At 36.6% G+C, this 17,601-nt stretch overlaps 1 protein-coding gene across 1 annotated transcript in view; it reads left to right on the top strand.

Moving 5' to 3' along the window:
• Window positions 1-17,601, top strand: part of Acss3 (acyl-CoA synthetase short chain family member 3) — a 171,364-nt gene that overhangs the window by 102,586 nt on the left and 51,177 nt on the right. Inside the window, exon 8 of the mRNA XM_052753276.1 lies at window positions 1,862-2,013. Within this exon, the coding sequence (XP_052609236.1) occupies window positions 1,862-2,013 (152 nt within the window). The remainder of the gene's footprint in view (window positions 1-1,861; window positions 2,014-17,601) is intronic.

Genomic DNA, 17,601 nt, shown 5'->3' with positions numbered 1-17,601 from the left:
ACAGCTGTGATCATTGCAAAGAATTTCAAGTTGTAATAGATGATATTTAAAGTATGAGAATGAAAGAATTAGAGTCCCACAAGAGGCCTAAAAGGTTACTTTTCATAAAGAAGAGAAATATATTCACATTGAAGAATATTAATGATGATTATTTAGTTATAAAAACTAAATCATTATTGTGTCATATCAAATACCCATTCTGAAATAAGAACTGAATTTAAATTATTGGCCAACTATGGTCTCCCTCAAGTCGATTGTCTCACTTTACTGTATCCATGATAATACATCATGGCCAAGACAAGTTGTAGAAGAAAGAGTTTATTTGGAGCTTACAGTTTCAGAAGGTTAGAATCCATGACTATCATGGTGGGGAGCATGGGTGAAGGGTGGTAGGCATGATGCTGGAGTGGTATTGAGAGCTTACATCTTGAGAGAGCAAATTTGGAATACCATGGGTTTTTGAAACTTCAAAGCCTTTCCCCAGTGACACACCTCCTCCCACAAAACGAAATCTAATTCTTCCCAAACAGTTCTTCCAACTGAGGACCAAGTATTCAAATATATGAGCCTACAGGATTCATTCTCATTCCAACAACCACATTGATAGTCAGTTCTTTCCTCATTCTCTGTTTAGAGAGATTTCTGAGTTTGCTGTAGGCAAATTCTTTCCTCTACCTGCCTAAATTTAGAGTTTACCATGTGAGTTTTCTAGAACAAAAGATACATGGGGAGCTTACATGGGATTTAATGAGCGGAGCTCAGCAAGTATTAGATAGAGTTTCCAATCTTTTGGGAATGTCTGATATACTGTAGAATTTTCAAGGCATCAAAAAATGAATTAAGGTAACTAATTTCTTTTCTTTATTTTAATCTGTGCCACTAATGCTTTACCCTGGAATATGTATACACTTTTATTTAACAAGCATTAGTATTCCCAGCACCTTGCTTTCAACATAGGACGTTGTAGCCATGATGAGAAGAGATAGACAAAGGAAGGCATAGGGCTGGGTCGAGATTTATAAATTACTTAAAATAGTTAGGTTATTCTTCAAATTTTCCCTGGTTTTTTTTGAATGTATTTATTAAGTGTTTTGTGCTTCTGAGGTATATAGTTTCCAGCATTGTTATGATTTATGCATTATCCTTCAATTGATGTGTATAGTATCATTTTAAGACCAAAAGGCATATATTGGTTGCCAGCCTGTGAGATTTTTTTTTAATTTGTACAAGTTTCTTTCGTGGAGCCAGGCATTTAACTGAAAAAGCCATTGCTCAGGAGTCACTGTGATTTCAACTTTTCTTTTTGCTCAAGTATTTGAGAATTGCTCTCATGGCTTTCAATATTGGAAATAATAAACATGGTAATGTCAAGAAAACAACTATTTTTTGCTTAGGCTACCACAGAAAATTATCTCTCTTTCTCTATATAATATAATGTATATATATATGCATATATAATATGTAATACAGTTATATATTATATATCCACACATATTTTTATATACTACATATAAATAGATCATACATAATCTATATATGTAATCTCTTGACATATGGAAGATTCTATTATGTTCTGATTTCAGTGTGATATATATTTCCAGATCTTTATCTTTCAAATTTTTGAAAAAGGATTATTGCAATTTAAAACCTTCCTAGATCCTCCATTAGAGAAAACAGCCTGGGTATTTATTTATTTATTTATTTTAGTTTTAAATTCTAACAGAACAAGGTAATATTTGAAAATTAAGATTTGTTGGGAGGCTATTGTCATCCATATTGCTGTGTTAAATGTGTAGGTATTGAACTGTCGATGAAACATGAGACATTTAGTCAGTGACATTTTAAATGAATCTCATCATAGGGAAAGCCCGTGGGAACACCAGATGCCGGCGCGTATTTCCGTGTGCTTGCAGAGCATGGAGTGGCTGCCTTGTTTACAGCACCGACTGCAATTAGAGCAATCCGTCAGCAGGACCCTGGGGCAGCCTTGGGGAAGCAGTACTCTTTGACAAGGTGAAGTAGAGATGCACAGGGCAAATTACATCAGAACCTGGAGTCCAAACTGAGCATTATTTTTGGTTTTGTAACACCTGCATAGAAGGAGTAAAACATTGAAAATGTTATTAAGAATGGCTCTGTGTATGTTACTCAGATAGGTGAATTAGGAACCTCACTACACATATTTTTAAGCACTATAGTCCTGTCTGTTTTAATTGAACTCAAACTATAACACTTCCCTTTTTTCCTTCTTCCTTCCTTCCTTTTTTCCTTCCTTCCTTCCTTCCTTCCTTCCTTCCTTCCTTCCTTCCTCCCCATTTCTCTCTCTCTCATTCTTTCTCCTTTTTTTGAAGACTGTGTTTATATTTTCCTTAAAAGTAAAATTCTGATTATGACTTCAGATGCATGTTATCTCAGCACTTAACTGTCTTCTGTAAATATTAGTATATCAAGTCTTAAATAGAGAGAAATATTATCCAAGTACATATATACAGATGTAATGTAAATATTATTGTCCAGATTACATATGTTTGTAATGAGAGCAGTTATTCCATTTTGCTTTGTAACAACATGTTGTAGATACCTTAGATATATTTTGTGTTATTTTGTTGATTTCTTTAGTTTAATGACATGTACCTTCAGAAATAATTGTAACAATATATACCCTCCAGGCCTTTTCCAACACTAGTTCTTGCTGAACTCTCTGATATAAGTCACTGCTGTCATAAACTAAAAGAAGAGATTTTGATTATTCTTCAAGTAAAAGGGTGGACTTGATTAAGAGAGTTTGAATATTTGATGTTTAGTGCCATGGTATTTGAATTTTATGTTTCAGTGGCCCAAAGTAATTAAAATAGGTATCGTACAAGCAGCTGCTGAGATAAACAAGAAGGTTTCTGTTTGGGCAGGATCTTTAGTTTTATTTATTCATCTTTCAAATAGTTTTATATTATGAGACATGAGATCTAGATTTACTAAAAATTACATAGATGATGTAAATAATACAGTTTTATTTTTTATTTTGGAAGTGTGCATAATATGACTCTTGCAGTATACTATTCTATTTATCTTCATTTTCTGCCTTCATTTATCATACTTCAGTTATCCCTAGTTCAATGCAGAGGATAGAAAATCAATTGTGGCAAAAAAAAATACTCTATTAGTTTTATAGTATCCATATCTGAAGACAAGCCCAGAGGTTTCAAATGTTTCTCAGTCCTGCCCAGCCTTACGGTCTGAAAAACTCTCTCCCACTCACGGTCCTGTAGTTGCTTATAAAATAATCACCCAGAGGAGTTCCCATGATACTGGACTAGTCCCTCTGGATAAGTGAGACAGTTGTTTAGCTTGAATTGTTTAGGGGGCCCCCAGGCAGTGGGATCTGGACCTGTCCCTAGTACATGAGCCAGCTTTTTTGAGTCTAGTGCCTATGGTGAGACACTTCGCACAGCCTTGGTGCAGGGAGGAGGGGCTTGGACCTGCCTCAACTGAATGTACCAGGCTCTGCTGACTCCCCATGGGAGACCTTGCCTTGGAGGAGGTGGGAATGGGGGGTGGGTTGGGGGGAATACTGGGTGGCGGGAGGAGAGAGGACAGGGGAATCTGTGGTTGGTATGTAAAATGAATAGAAAATCTCTTAATAAAAAATAAATAAATAAAATAAAATAATCACTCAGAGACTTATATTAATTATAAACTGTATGGCCTATGGCTTCAGCTTCTTGCTACCTAGCTCTTTCATATTAAATTAACCCATTCCTATTAATCTATATGTTGCCATGTGGCCGTGTCATTACCGGTCTGTTGGCATCTTGTTGCTCCTTGCGCAGCAGGGCTGGCATCTCTCCCAAATCCACCCATCTTTTCCCTGTATCTCTGCTTGGATTTCCCACCTGACTGTAAGCTTTCTTGCCATAGGACAAAACCACTTTATTTATTATCCAATGGGAGCCACACATATTCACAGCATACAGAAAGACACCCCCCAGCAAGAGGTTTGAGAAAGCATTTAATTTAGTTTCTTAAATGTCTATTCACTGACATGAATATACTTTAATGGTACAAGTTTAGGGTATGGAGTTATGTTTGTCAGTAAACTAAAATGTCTTTTGTTTTCTCCATGTGTTCCTACTTACACATGGATTTTTATGTTATCTTCCACACAATAATGATCACTAAAATTAACACACTTTTCAAATGAGTAATTACTTGTGGAATATGAGAATTTATCATAAGCCTAATGACAAAATCTTTCTCCTTTTCACCCTCCTATGTCTTTAGGAACCTAGGGTATCTATGATGGCACATTTATCTGTTTTTAATTGATATTTAGGAATGCTTAATTGCTTAGAATACTTTGGGGATGTTTATAGATTAAACACCCCTAGTCTTCAAAATATTCTTATTAATGAGTGAACACACTGTATAAGATACAAGTGGTTTATCATCTCCTTTAGCAGTAGTATCTTCATAGGTAAAAACTATGAACATTATCCTTATTTTACAGTGGAGTAAAGTTAGGACCCAAGGGCTTAAATATCTCTTCAGGAAGAAACTAATGCAAGCAATCTCAACAGGACTCACACATTTATTTTACCCACATAGGTATAGTGTTACTATTTAGAAAAAGTATCACCTCTCATAAGGGGTTTTGACATTCATGTAATAAAAAGGATTGTTTGCTTTTCATATTTATATGCTACACAAATAATGTCTCTATTGAACTGTATTTAATAGATTCTCACTTGTCAACTGAGAGTCCAGTGAAAACAGAAGAGTTTAAGAAATTCCAACTGTTTATTGCAAACAAAGAAATTAAGGTCCACAGAGGTAAAATTTGGGTTAAAGACTGGATATACTCAAATCTTCTCTCTCATACAACAAAATGTGCAACATGAACACCATGTTATAGACATTTAATACTTACTGAGTAAGATTAAAGGTAGAATAGAATATTGTTGGGCTGCCATAACCCAACCTAATTTTTGAAGACTTTCATAAAGGAAAAATATGCATGTAAGAGGATGGTTAGGGAACCCCAAGCCAGCAGTGCCACAATGATGAGATATGTTAGCAGAGTTTTGTAACCATCAATACAACCATGATAGAATACTGTGTTAGAGGAGAAGCCAAAATTAATTAAGTAATAGTCAAAGGAAACAATGGTTAAGAGTTATTTAAAAATGCAATGATCATCTCTGTTGTATATTGAGAAAACATAAGAGATCTCACTCTGACTGTGGGGAGGGGTTGTGACCTATGACATATTGGATTCACTGTAAATCCCTTCTACTTAGGAAAACAGTATTGTGATGAGAATAGGTTACATTCCTACATTTCTAAGAAAACTTATTCAGAGGAGAAGTGGCTTGACAAACACGTAAAATGGCATACTTTGGGGTAGATGAATGTCATGGGGCCAACTGCTTTATTAAGTACAAAAAATAGTTTTCCCCATATATTATATAAAAATACATTTACTAGCTTACTACATCAAGCTAGCTCTTTGATATTAAATTAACTCATTCCTCTTAATCTATATGTTGCCACATGGCCATGGCATTACCGGTTTGGTGGCATCATGTTGTTCCTTGGGCAGAGGGGCTGGCGTCTCTCCCGAATCCGCCCTTCTTTTTCCTGTATCTCTGCTTGGATTTCCCACCTGCCTGTAAGCTTTCTTAAGATTTTAATAAGATTTTGATGTTTTTCACAAGGAACATCTTTTAAAGTAGAAATCACAAACCATTAAGGAAAACTTTTTTGAAATTTGACAACAGTAATTTGAGCAACTGTACATCAAAAGAAAAAAGACTTCTGTACCAAGAGGTTTTGTTAACATATAGAGCCATTAAATATTTAATTTATAAAATTTATAAACGCTCTTGTAGCTGGAGAATTTCACTCCAGCTCCCACCAAGTCCCGCCAGTCCCAGAGCCCACTTATAAAATAAACACACAGACTCTTACATTATTTAAACTGCTTGGCCATTAGCTTAGACCTATCATTGTCTAGCTCTTACTCTTATATTAAGCCCATTTCTATTAATCTATACTTTGCCACGTGGCTTGTGGCTTACTGGTACCTTACATCTTGCTTGTCCTGGTGCCTCAAGCTGTCCCTTGCTCCACCTTCCTGTTCCCTCAATTCTCCTCTCTGTTAGTCCTGCCTATACTTCCTGTCTGGCTACCAGCCAATCAATGTTTATTTATACAGAGTGATATCCACAGCACCCTCTCACTAAGGAACAGACAACTCAATAAAGAAATGGGTGGGTAATAAAATGAGTTCATGAAGAAGGATACTGGAGCATGACAAGATTTTCACTTTCATGAATACAGAAGAAAATTTAAAAGTAAATGAGATTGCATTTTATTCTCACCATAAATAAAAAACCTGAAGTATATATCAGTGACCTTTCTGACAAGGGTATAATACCTCAAGGCTGTTCTCACATTGTTGATGAGAGCTTAAATGAGGACCACTAGTAATATGTTTATACCCTGTGGTCAAGCCTTGGCAAGCATGGAGGGATGAAAATGAGAGAAATACAATGGTGTTCCCGGCCTCGGAGAATAGGCTGTTGTCATGGAATCCTATGCCAGGCCCATAGTCAACACCATATGCTTTCTCGTCTCATCAGAATCTGAGCAATCTGAGCTGCCACTGTGTCTTGTTAGTATTTATACCTGAATTGCAGCTATGCCAGCCTCTGGATAGCACAGGCTCTGCAGCATTTTCTCTCTTTCCTGTGCCACCCCACAGCTATGCTTTATAATTTTTCTTACCATCATTATCAGAACCACAGTTCCATCCCATCTTCCAGAGTCTATACTGCTGAGGTATGCCACAGACCTACACTGGTGCTTCCCTCAGAAGTGCTCTTGTGCTTTACAATACTCAGATCTCAAGAATCTGGCTTCATAGCCTCTTTGTGTGTTTGAATCCTAGTGCTGTAATGAATGGCTGTAACCCAAGTCAGACCCAACAACAAAGCAACAAGGGACCCCTAAATCCTTTTTTCCTAATTACCTAGGCAGCCAACATCGCTGCTACCAACTCCTGCAGCCTAAATCACCAAAACATCCACAATGATTGCTAACATTATTGTGACCAACTGACCAGCATTCTCAGGCCCCTCTAAGGAGAATTCTCTCTGCAAAGTTACTGCAGTCTTTTTTTTTTAAGATTTATTTATTTATTATGCGTACAGTGTTCTGCCATCATGCATGCCTACATGCCAGAAGAGGACACCATATCTCCTTATAGATGGTTGTGAACCACCATGTAGTTGCTGGGAATTGAACTCAGGACCTCTGGAAGAGTACCACCAGATCTCATTATAGATGGTTGTGAACCACCATGTGATTGCTGGGAATTTAACTCACCACCTCTGGAAGAGGTCAGCCAGTGCTTTTAACCTCTGAACCATCTCTCTCTCTCTATCCTGGAGTGACTATAGTCTTAAACACAGATGTAATGAGCAGACCCAAAAAAAAAACAAAATCAGAGATATGATACCACCAACAGAATGTAAGATTCTCCAGCAAATGACCTCAAAGAAACAGAAATTTGTGAACTGCTACAAAACGAGTTTAAAATAAGTCCCTCAATAGACACTCAAGGAAAAATAAGAAAATGAATAGACAGTTAAATAAAAATAATAAGCGGTTCATGACCTAAGGCATGTAATGGAAAGGTAGATTTCACAACAGAGAAACAATTCTTGAAGCTGAATACTTCAATTAGATGTAATACACCATTGAGAGTTTAAACCATAAGTTAGATAGAGCAGAAGAAAACTTGAAACTGAACAGTTTTCTTTAATGAGTTGGGTGCTAAAAAGAAAACAAGAATCAAGAGGAGTAAGGTTAGTCAATTGACACTGAGGACACCATGAAGCAAACAAAAATTTACATTATGAGATTCAGTGGTTGCAAGTGGGAAGATGATCTATTTAATGAAATAACTGGAAAACTCCCAAGTTATCAGGAGGAGGTAAGAAAATCCATATCTATGGCATTCCCAATTCCCCAAATAAGCTAGTTTATTCTGTCTATTTTACAGATGCATGGATTTTTATAATTTTTGTTAATTGGTTAAATTGTCAGTATTGTGAAATATGTAATTAAAGTAGTAAATTTAACTAATTAACATATAGATTATATTATCTCAGATTATCAGTTTCTTCATTTCTAAACTCATCATTTTCAAGACAGTATTACATTCTATGGATCTGTCACCATTTCACAATGTATGTCTTCAATGCCTATTCCTCTATGTAAGTTTGTATCTTGCATTTGAGCTCCGAAACTTGTCTTCTCCAAACCTTCCCAGCTCCCTGCATGAAACATTATACTGTGTACTAGTCTATCAACAGCTGACTAATTTTCAGTCTTTTCCAAAATGCAATTGATGTTTTATTTATATGCACACATAAATATTGTACATACCTATTGATATCAGCCATGTGTAAGAGTATGGAGTGTAGAATGCAGGCAAATAATTTCCAAAAAGTTGTGCATTAATTTACATACCTATTTGTAGTATATGGTTGTTCTAGTGTTCGTGTCCTTATCAGAACATTATGTTTTGGCCAATTTCAAAAATTTACCACCTGATTGTCATGTGGTAACAGCATATTAACCCCTCAATTTGCATCTCAGAACGTTAATAACTTTTTTATTGGACAATTGAAATTTTATATTGCCATGTAATTAAGAATTTGCAAAGTCTTTCAATAAATCTGTGTCTATCTATCTATCTATCTATCTATCTATCTATATTCTTTCTTAATTTGTAATTGAATTCCCTTTCAATAGCTTACTGGCAGTTTTGATTGATTCAATGTATATATTTTAGCAAGCTTTTATTAGTGTTGAGTGCTTTCTCAGACCATTTTATATACTTTACACAATCTAATGTCAGGAGGCATTTTTTCTCAACATTAATTCTTTAGAAACTTTTTATATAATTTTTCTAACTTAGCATTATAATCTGTCCTGAGTTGACTTTTGTAGATGACATAAAGAGGAAGCCATACTTTTCCTAGTGTTCAGTTAAACCTCGTTTCAGTGATTATCCTTTGCTTCCAACTCTGCGTTATAAGTTCTGGTGTACTAGTTAGTGCCCACGCATTCATAGCTTGGCTTTTGACTATTTTGGTCTAATGACTTACTTATCAGGGTTTTGCTACACTCACATTATTGCGTCTATAGCTGCAGATTTATAATGGAATGGTTATGCTACAACTCTGCCTTTCAAAAATTCAATTTGATGTGACTATTCTTGGCCTATTTTATTTGTATTCAGATTTTAGTATAATTAGAGAGAGAAAGGAGAAAGACAGAGAGAGACAGCGACAGTGACAGAGACACAAAGAGAGAGATACACAGAGAAAGAGAGATGAAAAAAATTTTCTACTGAGATTTTGCTTGGATTCAAATTTATAGATGGATATAGTGAAAATCTTCATGTAACACATTTCCAATTCTTGACTCTAGTGTAACTATTCATTTTTCACATCTTTTCTCACCTATATCTAAGAAACTTATTTCCTATGTTTGTCGGTGGTAATTTATTTATATTTTTACTTTGTTTTATTTTGAACTAAAAGTGTTTTTCTAAATTACATATGTTCTGATGGCCTTTATCTAGTTGCTCATTAATTTTAATATTTCCATTAAATTTTTTGATTTTTTTAACCATAGAATCATGTGCCAAACTACCTTATAATCTTGAAAAAATGCAATTTTGTCAACATGCTATACTTTCTAAATTTGGCTGAATTCAGTTTTCTTGACACTTGAAAATCAATATCATTTTTATTAGCATAGAAAAAAATGATGATCATCAAAAGTCAAAGAAAAAAATCTGATGAAATCTTAAACGTCAGTATAGAGAATAACTTTGTTATTGGAATGGATAACTCTATACAAAGAATACTAATAACAAAACACTAAGACTTTGAAGGGTACTCGTATATTCCTCCTCCTTCTCCTCCTCCTCCTCATCTTGTTTAGAGAAGGTCTCATTGTCCATCCCAGCTCACCTGTAACTGGTTATATAGACCAGACTGACCTCAAATTCACAGCAATCAGATTTCCTTGTGCTGGAATTGAAGAAGTGCATCACCATGCATAGCTACCGTTAGACCTTTTAATACCAGTTTACATTATGAGGCCATTATTGCAAGGTACTGCATTCCTATACATTGTATTTACATGCATTGTATACATCCTTTACTATCAATGTCTCATACCTCACTGGTCTACACTGACAAAATCACCACTGATTCATAGTTACCATCATAAGTTTATATTTAGGCTTTATTTTTGGTAAACATTCTATGCATTTGAACAAATACATGATGCCATGTGTTTACCATTATTGAGAAATTTTCCTTCCTTAAATAAACCTTCTTTGTTCCCTATTTTCTATTATGTCTCTAGTATTGGGAAATTTTTACTTTTAAGTTAATTATTAACTTTGGCCTTTAGATTTCTTGTCTTACAATATCATTGGTTTGGGTTTCATAGATATGCTGGCTTTACAGAGGAATTTGGAAGTAATCTTGTCTCTCCCATCTACAGAGTTTATGAAATGACAGTTTTGTTTAAACGTAGGTTTTGGAATACTGGCAAATTTAGGCTTGTGGCTTACAATGTGAAAAGGTTTTAGATTATGAATTCAGAATGTGTGTGGCTCAAATTACTTTGTCAATCTATGGCTTCTTTAATCTGTTACGGTAGCTAACTGTGCACAATTTTTCTGTGATTTTCCTTTAGACACTGCCCTTACTTTATGCTTCCTTCTCACCACTGGCACTCTAATGACATGTGTTTGAATTTTCAAATTATCTGTTATCTCACATACTGTATTTTATTGCTTTTTGCCTGCTTTTTTCTTTCTTATGAGAGTTGGATGATTCGGGTTATCAAATCGTCTTTGCAGTTCTATCTAAGCTTTCGCGGAGTTTTAACATTTTCTATTCTTTCAGTCTCAGGAATTTTAACCTCTATTGTAATTGCCAGCTGTCTGCTAATGTTATGTATGCATTTTAGGAAGGTATTATTCATCATAGTTATTTCAAAATAATATTTGCATCTGATAATCAAAGTGGTTAAATTTTCGTGTGCTCTCCTTTGTCTTCTTTCCCTCATGTATGATTGATTCTAGGATCCTTTCTCTGTTGTAAGAAAAAGTAATCCAACTAGTGTTCAGAATCTGAATTGGGCTACCACACAAAAGAATCCTTATTTTGCACGCAGCTATCCTAAGTAGAGGAGAGACACTTCTATCCAGTCAAACACTGAGTGGTTGGAAGCCAGACTAGAGCCTTGCAGAGGAAGATTTTCTTTGCAGCTTACCTTTCTTATTAGGGAATACCTCATCAGGTGCTCCAGCTGGACACCCAGATGTCTTACAGCACCTCTTTCCACTGGAGGCTTGGCAGTATATTTCCCTTTTACCAAGACAGTGTGGGGTTTGGAAACATTTGAAATTCTGAGCCTGTGTACCACACGGTTGTCCTACAGTTTCTGAGCTTTTTAATAACCGTTTCCTAGTGGGTAAAGTTGAGTGGAGAAAATCATAAAGTCAGTAACTGTTCAGTCTTTCTAACCCTCCACCCCCACGTTCCATTTTCATTTCTAATGACTCAACTGTTCATGGCCCTTTACTGGTGGATCAAAAAGATAATTTTTAAAAGTAAGATGATTTTCTGTTTGGATTTAGAGAAATGGTTAAGTAGAATACTAGTTGGTCATTAATAGAATTTGCAAAAACATGAGTGATATCAACATGGTATCTTTGCATTCCAAATGTGAATTCCAGGGTTAAGCAGAGTGAAGGGAAGGCAGATATTAGTGTAAGAGTACACTAATAAAATAATGGTGACCTGACAGGTAAAGTGGAAGTTGATGAGATTTCACTGATGTGAAATCTATTTGTATATTTAGTATCTGTTGGCACAAATGATGAATACTTTTCAATTATTTTGTAGTTGACAGATCTTAAAAGAAACATTCACTGTTTTCTTTTGCCCCTACTAATTAAAAAAAATTCTTCACCATAATTTCTTAGTATCCATTTCTGTTTTGTAGCATTTTCCCTATTTTTTTTAAATTCATTTTATATACCAACCACAGCTCCCCCTCTCATCCCTCTTCCCACTCCCCCCCCCACCTTCCTCCCTCTCTGCTCATCCCCTCTTCCAACAGGGTAAGTCCTCCCATGGGAGAACAGCTAAGCCTGTGTACATTCAGTTGAGGCAGGACCAAGACCCTCCCCCCCTGCATCAAAGATGAACAAGGTGTCTGACCATAAGTAACAGGCTCCAGAAAGCCAGCTCATGCACCAGGGATAGATATTGATCACACTGCCAGGGGCCTCTCAAACAGACCCAGCTACATAACTTTCTCCTGGATGCAGAGGGTCTAGTCTGGTCCCATCCAGGCTCTACAGATGTTGGTCTAAAGTTTGTGAGTTCCTATGAGCTTGGTTCAGTTGTCTCTGTAGATTTCCCCATCATGATCTTGACTCCCCTTGCTTATATAATCCCTCTCCCTTCCCTTGACTGGGCTCTCAGAGCTCTGCATCTGCTTTCATCAGTTTCTGGATAAAGGCTCTATGATGACAGTTAGGGTATTCACCAATCTGATTACCAGGCACCCTCTCCACTACTGCTAGTAGTCTAATCTGGGGTCATCCTTGTGGATTCCTGGGAATTTCCTTAGCACCAGGTTTCTCCCTTAACCCAGAAGGTCTCTTTCCTTCAAGATAATTCTTTCAATGCTATCCTACTTTGTCCCTCCCCAGGTAGACCATCCTGTTCCCTCATGTTCTCATCCCCTATCCACTTCCCTCTATAGCCCTCCCTCATCCCCAGTTTACTCATGGAGATCTTCTCTGTTTCCCCTTCCCAAGGTGATCCATACATCCCTCTTATGGTCTTCCTTGTTTCCTAGCTTCTCTGGAGCTGTGGGTTGTAGTGTGATCATCCTTTGCTTTACATCTAGCATCCACTTATGAGTGAGTACATACCATGTTTGTCTTTCTGAGACCGGGTTACCTCACTCAGGATGATATTTTCTGGTTCTATCTATTTACCTACAAATTTCATGATGTCATTGTTTTTTTCTTACAGCTGAATAATACTCCATTGTGTATATGTACCACATTTTCTTTATCCACTCTCCTGTTGAGGGGCATCTAGGTTGTTTCCAGTTTCCAGCTACTACGAATAATACGAATACTGTGGCTGCTAAGACATAGTTGAGCAAGTGTCCTTGTGCTATTATTGAGCATGCCTTGGGTATATGCCAAAGAGTGGTATCAACTGGGTCTTGAGGTAGATTGCTTCTTGAACTTTTACTGTTTTCCTTCCTATGAAGGCCAAGCTACAGCTTTGACGCCAAGATCAGCTCTAAATGTTAAGGAGGATAGTATAACTTGAACAATCTGTTTAATAACCCAATTTTTAATATTTCATTTGCTTGAATCACTGATTTCCCCCTTTCCTCCTTTCCTTCAGGGACTTCAGCAAGTCATTTTTACTTTCTTATAGTTACTCTCCTTGAATAATTTTCAGTATTTTGATATTAAATCTTCTATCAACACTACCATACTTCCTCCAGTGTCTTTTCATACTAAGGTTTCTTCAGCCCCCTAAACTCTGTCATTCTTTATTACAGATATGCAACTATATTTCTATGTTTGTCCTGTCTCACAGTCCTACCATGCTGGCCTTACTCTGTCTTCATTTCCACCCACATTTTAATTTTTTCTCTAACTTCCATGCTCCTTTCCTAATATGTCTTCTTGCGCTTGTTTTTGTTTCTCCCATTCTGTAATCTCACTATTCTCTTGCCCTGTCTTAATTCTTTAGATAGTTTTGACCCAGAACTTCTGTTCCTTTTTCCTGTCTCATATCCAGTTGTGCTGTCCCTTCATGGAACCCGGGTTTACTTGTTAGGTCTCTGAAAAACATGTAGCTGGTATAAACCCTTTATGTTATATTACACACAAAAACATTCCTAAAATAACCATTTCAGATTTTTATCCTCATATCACCATACCTTTTTCAATGATTGTGCTCTCAAAATCCAGCATTGTTGGCTTTAAGACTCGGTCAAACTGACATAATTTTTGCTCACCTCAACCCCCATTCCTCACCTTTTTGTTTTTGTGAGTCTGGAAATCCAACAAATGGGCATCTGGGTCAGACAGATGTTCATGAGAAGGAATGAATGTATTGAAGGAGATGTATGTCCCATAAGTTTGGGTATGTTGTACATTTGTTTTCTTTGAATTCTAGGAGGTCTTTAATTTCTTTCTTATTTCTTCCTTGACCCAATGGTGATTCATTTGAGCATTATTCATTTTCCATGAGTTTGTAGGCTTTCTGCAATTTGTGTCATTGTTGAATTCTAACTTTAAGCCATGCTGGTCTGGTAAAATACCGGAAGTTAATCCAATTTTTTTTGTATTTGTTGAAATTTGCTTTGTGACCATGTATGTGGTCAATTTTAGAGCAGGTTCCATGGAGTGCTGAGAAGAAGGTATATTCTTTTGCTTCAGGGTGGAATGTTCTGTAGATGTCTATTAAGTCCATTTGAGTCATAAGTTAGTTCCATTATTTCTGTGTTAAGTTTCTGTCTGGCAGACCTGTCTATTAATGAGGGTGGAGTGTTGAAGTCTCCCACTATTGGTGTGTGGGGTTTGATGTGCAATTTAAGTTTTAGTAATGTTTCTTTTACATAGGTGGGTGCCCTTTTATTTGGAACATAAATATTCAGAATTGAGACTTCATCTTGATTGATTTTTCCTGTGATGAATATGCAATGTCCTTCTCAATCTCTTTTGATTAATTTTAATTTGAAGTCTATTTTGTTAGCTATTAGGATAGCTACACCAGCTTGCTTCTTAAGTCCATTTGATTGGAAAGACTTTTTCCAGCCCTTTACTCTGAGATAGTGTCTGTCTTTAAAGTTTAGGTGTGTTTTTTGTATGCAGCAAAAGGATGGATCCTGTTTTTGTATATATTCTGTTAGCTTGTGTCTTTTTTTATAGGCGAATTGAGTTCATTGATATTAAGAGATATTAATGACCAGTGATTGTTAATTCCTGTTGTTTTTTGGTGGTAGTTTCCCTTCTTTGGGATTTGTTGGTGTGGGATTATGTATTACCTGTGTTTTTATGGGTGCATCTACCTTCCTTAAGTTGGATTTTTCCTTCTAGTACTTTCTGTAGGGCTGGATTTGTGGACAGGGATTGTTTAAATCTGATTTTATCATGGAATATCTTGTTTACTCTGTCTATGGTGATTGATAGTTTTGCTGGGTGTAATAGTCTGGGCTGGCATCTGTGGTCACTTAGTGTCTGTATAATGTCTGTCCAGGACCTTCTGGCTTTCAGAGTCTCCATTGAGAAGTCGGTGTTATGCTGATGGGTCTGCTTTTATGTGTTACTTGTCCTTTTTTCTTTTGAAGCTCTTAATATTTTTTTCTTTATTCTGTATGTTTAGTGGTTTGATTATTATGTGGCGAGGGGACTTTTTTTGGATTCAGTCTATTTGGTGTTCTGTAACCTTCTTGTATCTTTATAAGCATTTCCTTCTTTAGATTGGGAAAGTTTTCTTCTATGACTTTGTTGAATATATTTTCTGTGCTTTTGAGTTGGTATTCTTCTCCTTCTTCTATTCCTATTATTCTTAGGTTTGGTCTTTTCATGGTGTCCCAAATTTCTGGACATTTTGTGTCATGACTTTGTTGGCTTTAGTGTTTTCTTTGATGAATCTATTTCCTCCACAGTATCTTCAATGCCAGAGATGCACTCTTCCATCTCTTGCATTCTGTTGGTTATACTTTCATCTGTAGTTCCTGTTTGTTTACTCAGATTTTCCACTTCCAGCATTACCTCAGTTTGTGTCTTCTTTATTGTCTTCATTTCAGTTTTCAAATCCTGAATTGTTTCTCTTACTTTTTTAATTGCTTTTTCTTGGCTTTCAAGGGATTTACTGATTTCTTCCCATTTTTTGTTTGACTTTTCCTCGATTTCATTAAGGGAATTTTTTATTTCCTCTTTTAAGATCTCTAATATCTTCCTAAAGTCATTTTTATGGTCAATATCTTCTGTTTCTTCTGTGTTGGGATGTTCAGGTCTTGCTGATGTAGGTTCTGATGGAGCCCTATTGGTTTTTATGTTGTTGACTATATTTTTGCACTGGCGTCTACCCATCTCTTTCTCAACTTGGTTCAAGGGATGTTTGTGTCTGAGGGAGTCTCTCTTGATCTGATTAACACTCTTGATCCAGTGGGAGCTATTGGTCTAGTCGATGCTGATGGACTCTTTGTCTCAGGGAGCAGGTCTTAGTCCAATTGGCACTAGTGGGCTCTGTCTCAGGGAGTAGTTGCAGTCTTAGCGTGTGGTAGTTGGTGGTAGTCTGACATGTCTGTAGGAGGTCAGCCTGTCAACTGGGCAAAAACTGGGACTCTTAGTCCAAATTGGATGCTGGCAGGCTCTGTCTCAGGGAAAAGTTGCAGTCTCCGAGGGTGGGTGGGATTTGGGAGAGGTGGGGCTTGGGTTGCAGGGTCTGATGGGGGATGGTGGTAGTCTGACCTGTGTGCAGGAGGTCTGCCTGCCAACTGGCCTGAAACTGGGACTGCAATGGGTCATGGTGTAGGGGTTCAGGTTTGTGCCCCTGGGCCCAAAGCCTAGGGGATGGGGTGTTCGGGTATAAGGATAAAGACTCACCTCTTAGTCCAGTTGGGTGCTGGCAGGCTCTGTCTCATTCTCTGTATCTTTGAGCTTGTATTCTTCTTCTTCTTTCCCTATTACTTTTAGTATAATTACTAGATTTAGTTTTTTTCAGGATGTCCAAGATTTCCTGGTTATTTTGTGTTATGGCTTTGTTGGTTTTAATGTTTTCTTTGACCAAGGAATCTATTTCCTCTATTGTATCTTCAATAACAGAGATTCTCTCTTCTATCTCTTGCATTCTGTTGGTTATGTTTATATCATAGTTCCTGTTCATCTACTCAGATTTTCCATTTCCAGCATTCCCTCAGTTTGTGTCTTCTCTATTGCCTCTGTTTCAGTTTTCAAGTCTTGAACTTTTTCCTTCTTCTGTTTCATAGCTTTTTCTTGGTTTTCTTTAAGGAATTTATTGATTTTTTCCATTTTTTTTGTTTGTCTTTTCCTTGGTTTCTTTAAAGGAATTTTTCATTTCCTCCTTAAAGTCCTCTGTCATCTTCATAAAATCATTTTTAAGATCATTTTCTTCTGCTTCGTCTACATTGGGATGTTCAGTTCTTACTATAGTCGTTTTGATCCAGAACTTCTGTTCCTTTTTCCTGTCTCATACCCAGCTATGCTGTCCCTTTGTGGAACCAGGGGTTACTCATTAAGTATGTGAAAGTCATGGAGCTGGAATAAAACCTTTATATTATAGAATGCACAAAAACATTCCTAAAATAACCATTCTAGATTTTTATCCTTGTATCACTGTACCTTTATCAATGATTGTGCTCTCAAAACCCAGCATTCTTTGCTTTAAGATTCAGTCAAGCTGGGCAGTGGTGGCACACACCTTTAATCCCAGCATT

Source organism: Peromyscus californicus, unplaced genomic scaffold (assembly GCF_007827085.1).
Source record: "Peromyscus californicus insignis strain IS unplaced genomic scaffold, ASM782708v3 Scaffold_24__1_contigs__length_46423439, whole genome shotgun sequence".
In the NCBI taxonomy this organism is placed as follows: domain Eukaryota; kingdom Metazoa; phylum Chordata; class Mammalia; order Rodentia; family Cricetidae; genus Peromyscus; species Peromyscus californicus.
The sequence above is the reverse complement of the archived record's forward strand: the minus strand, read 5'-3'. Positions and strand labels throughout refer to the sequence as shown.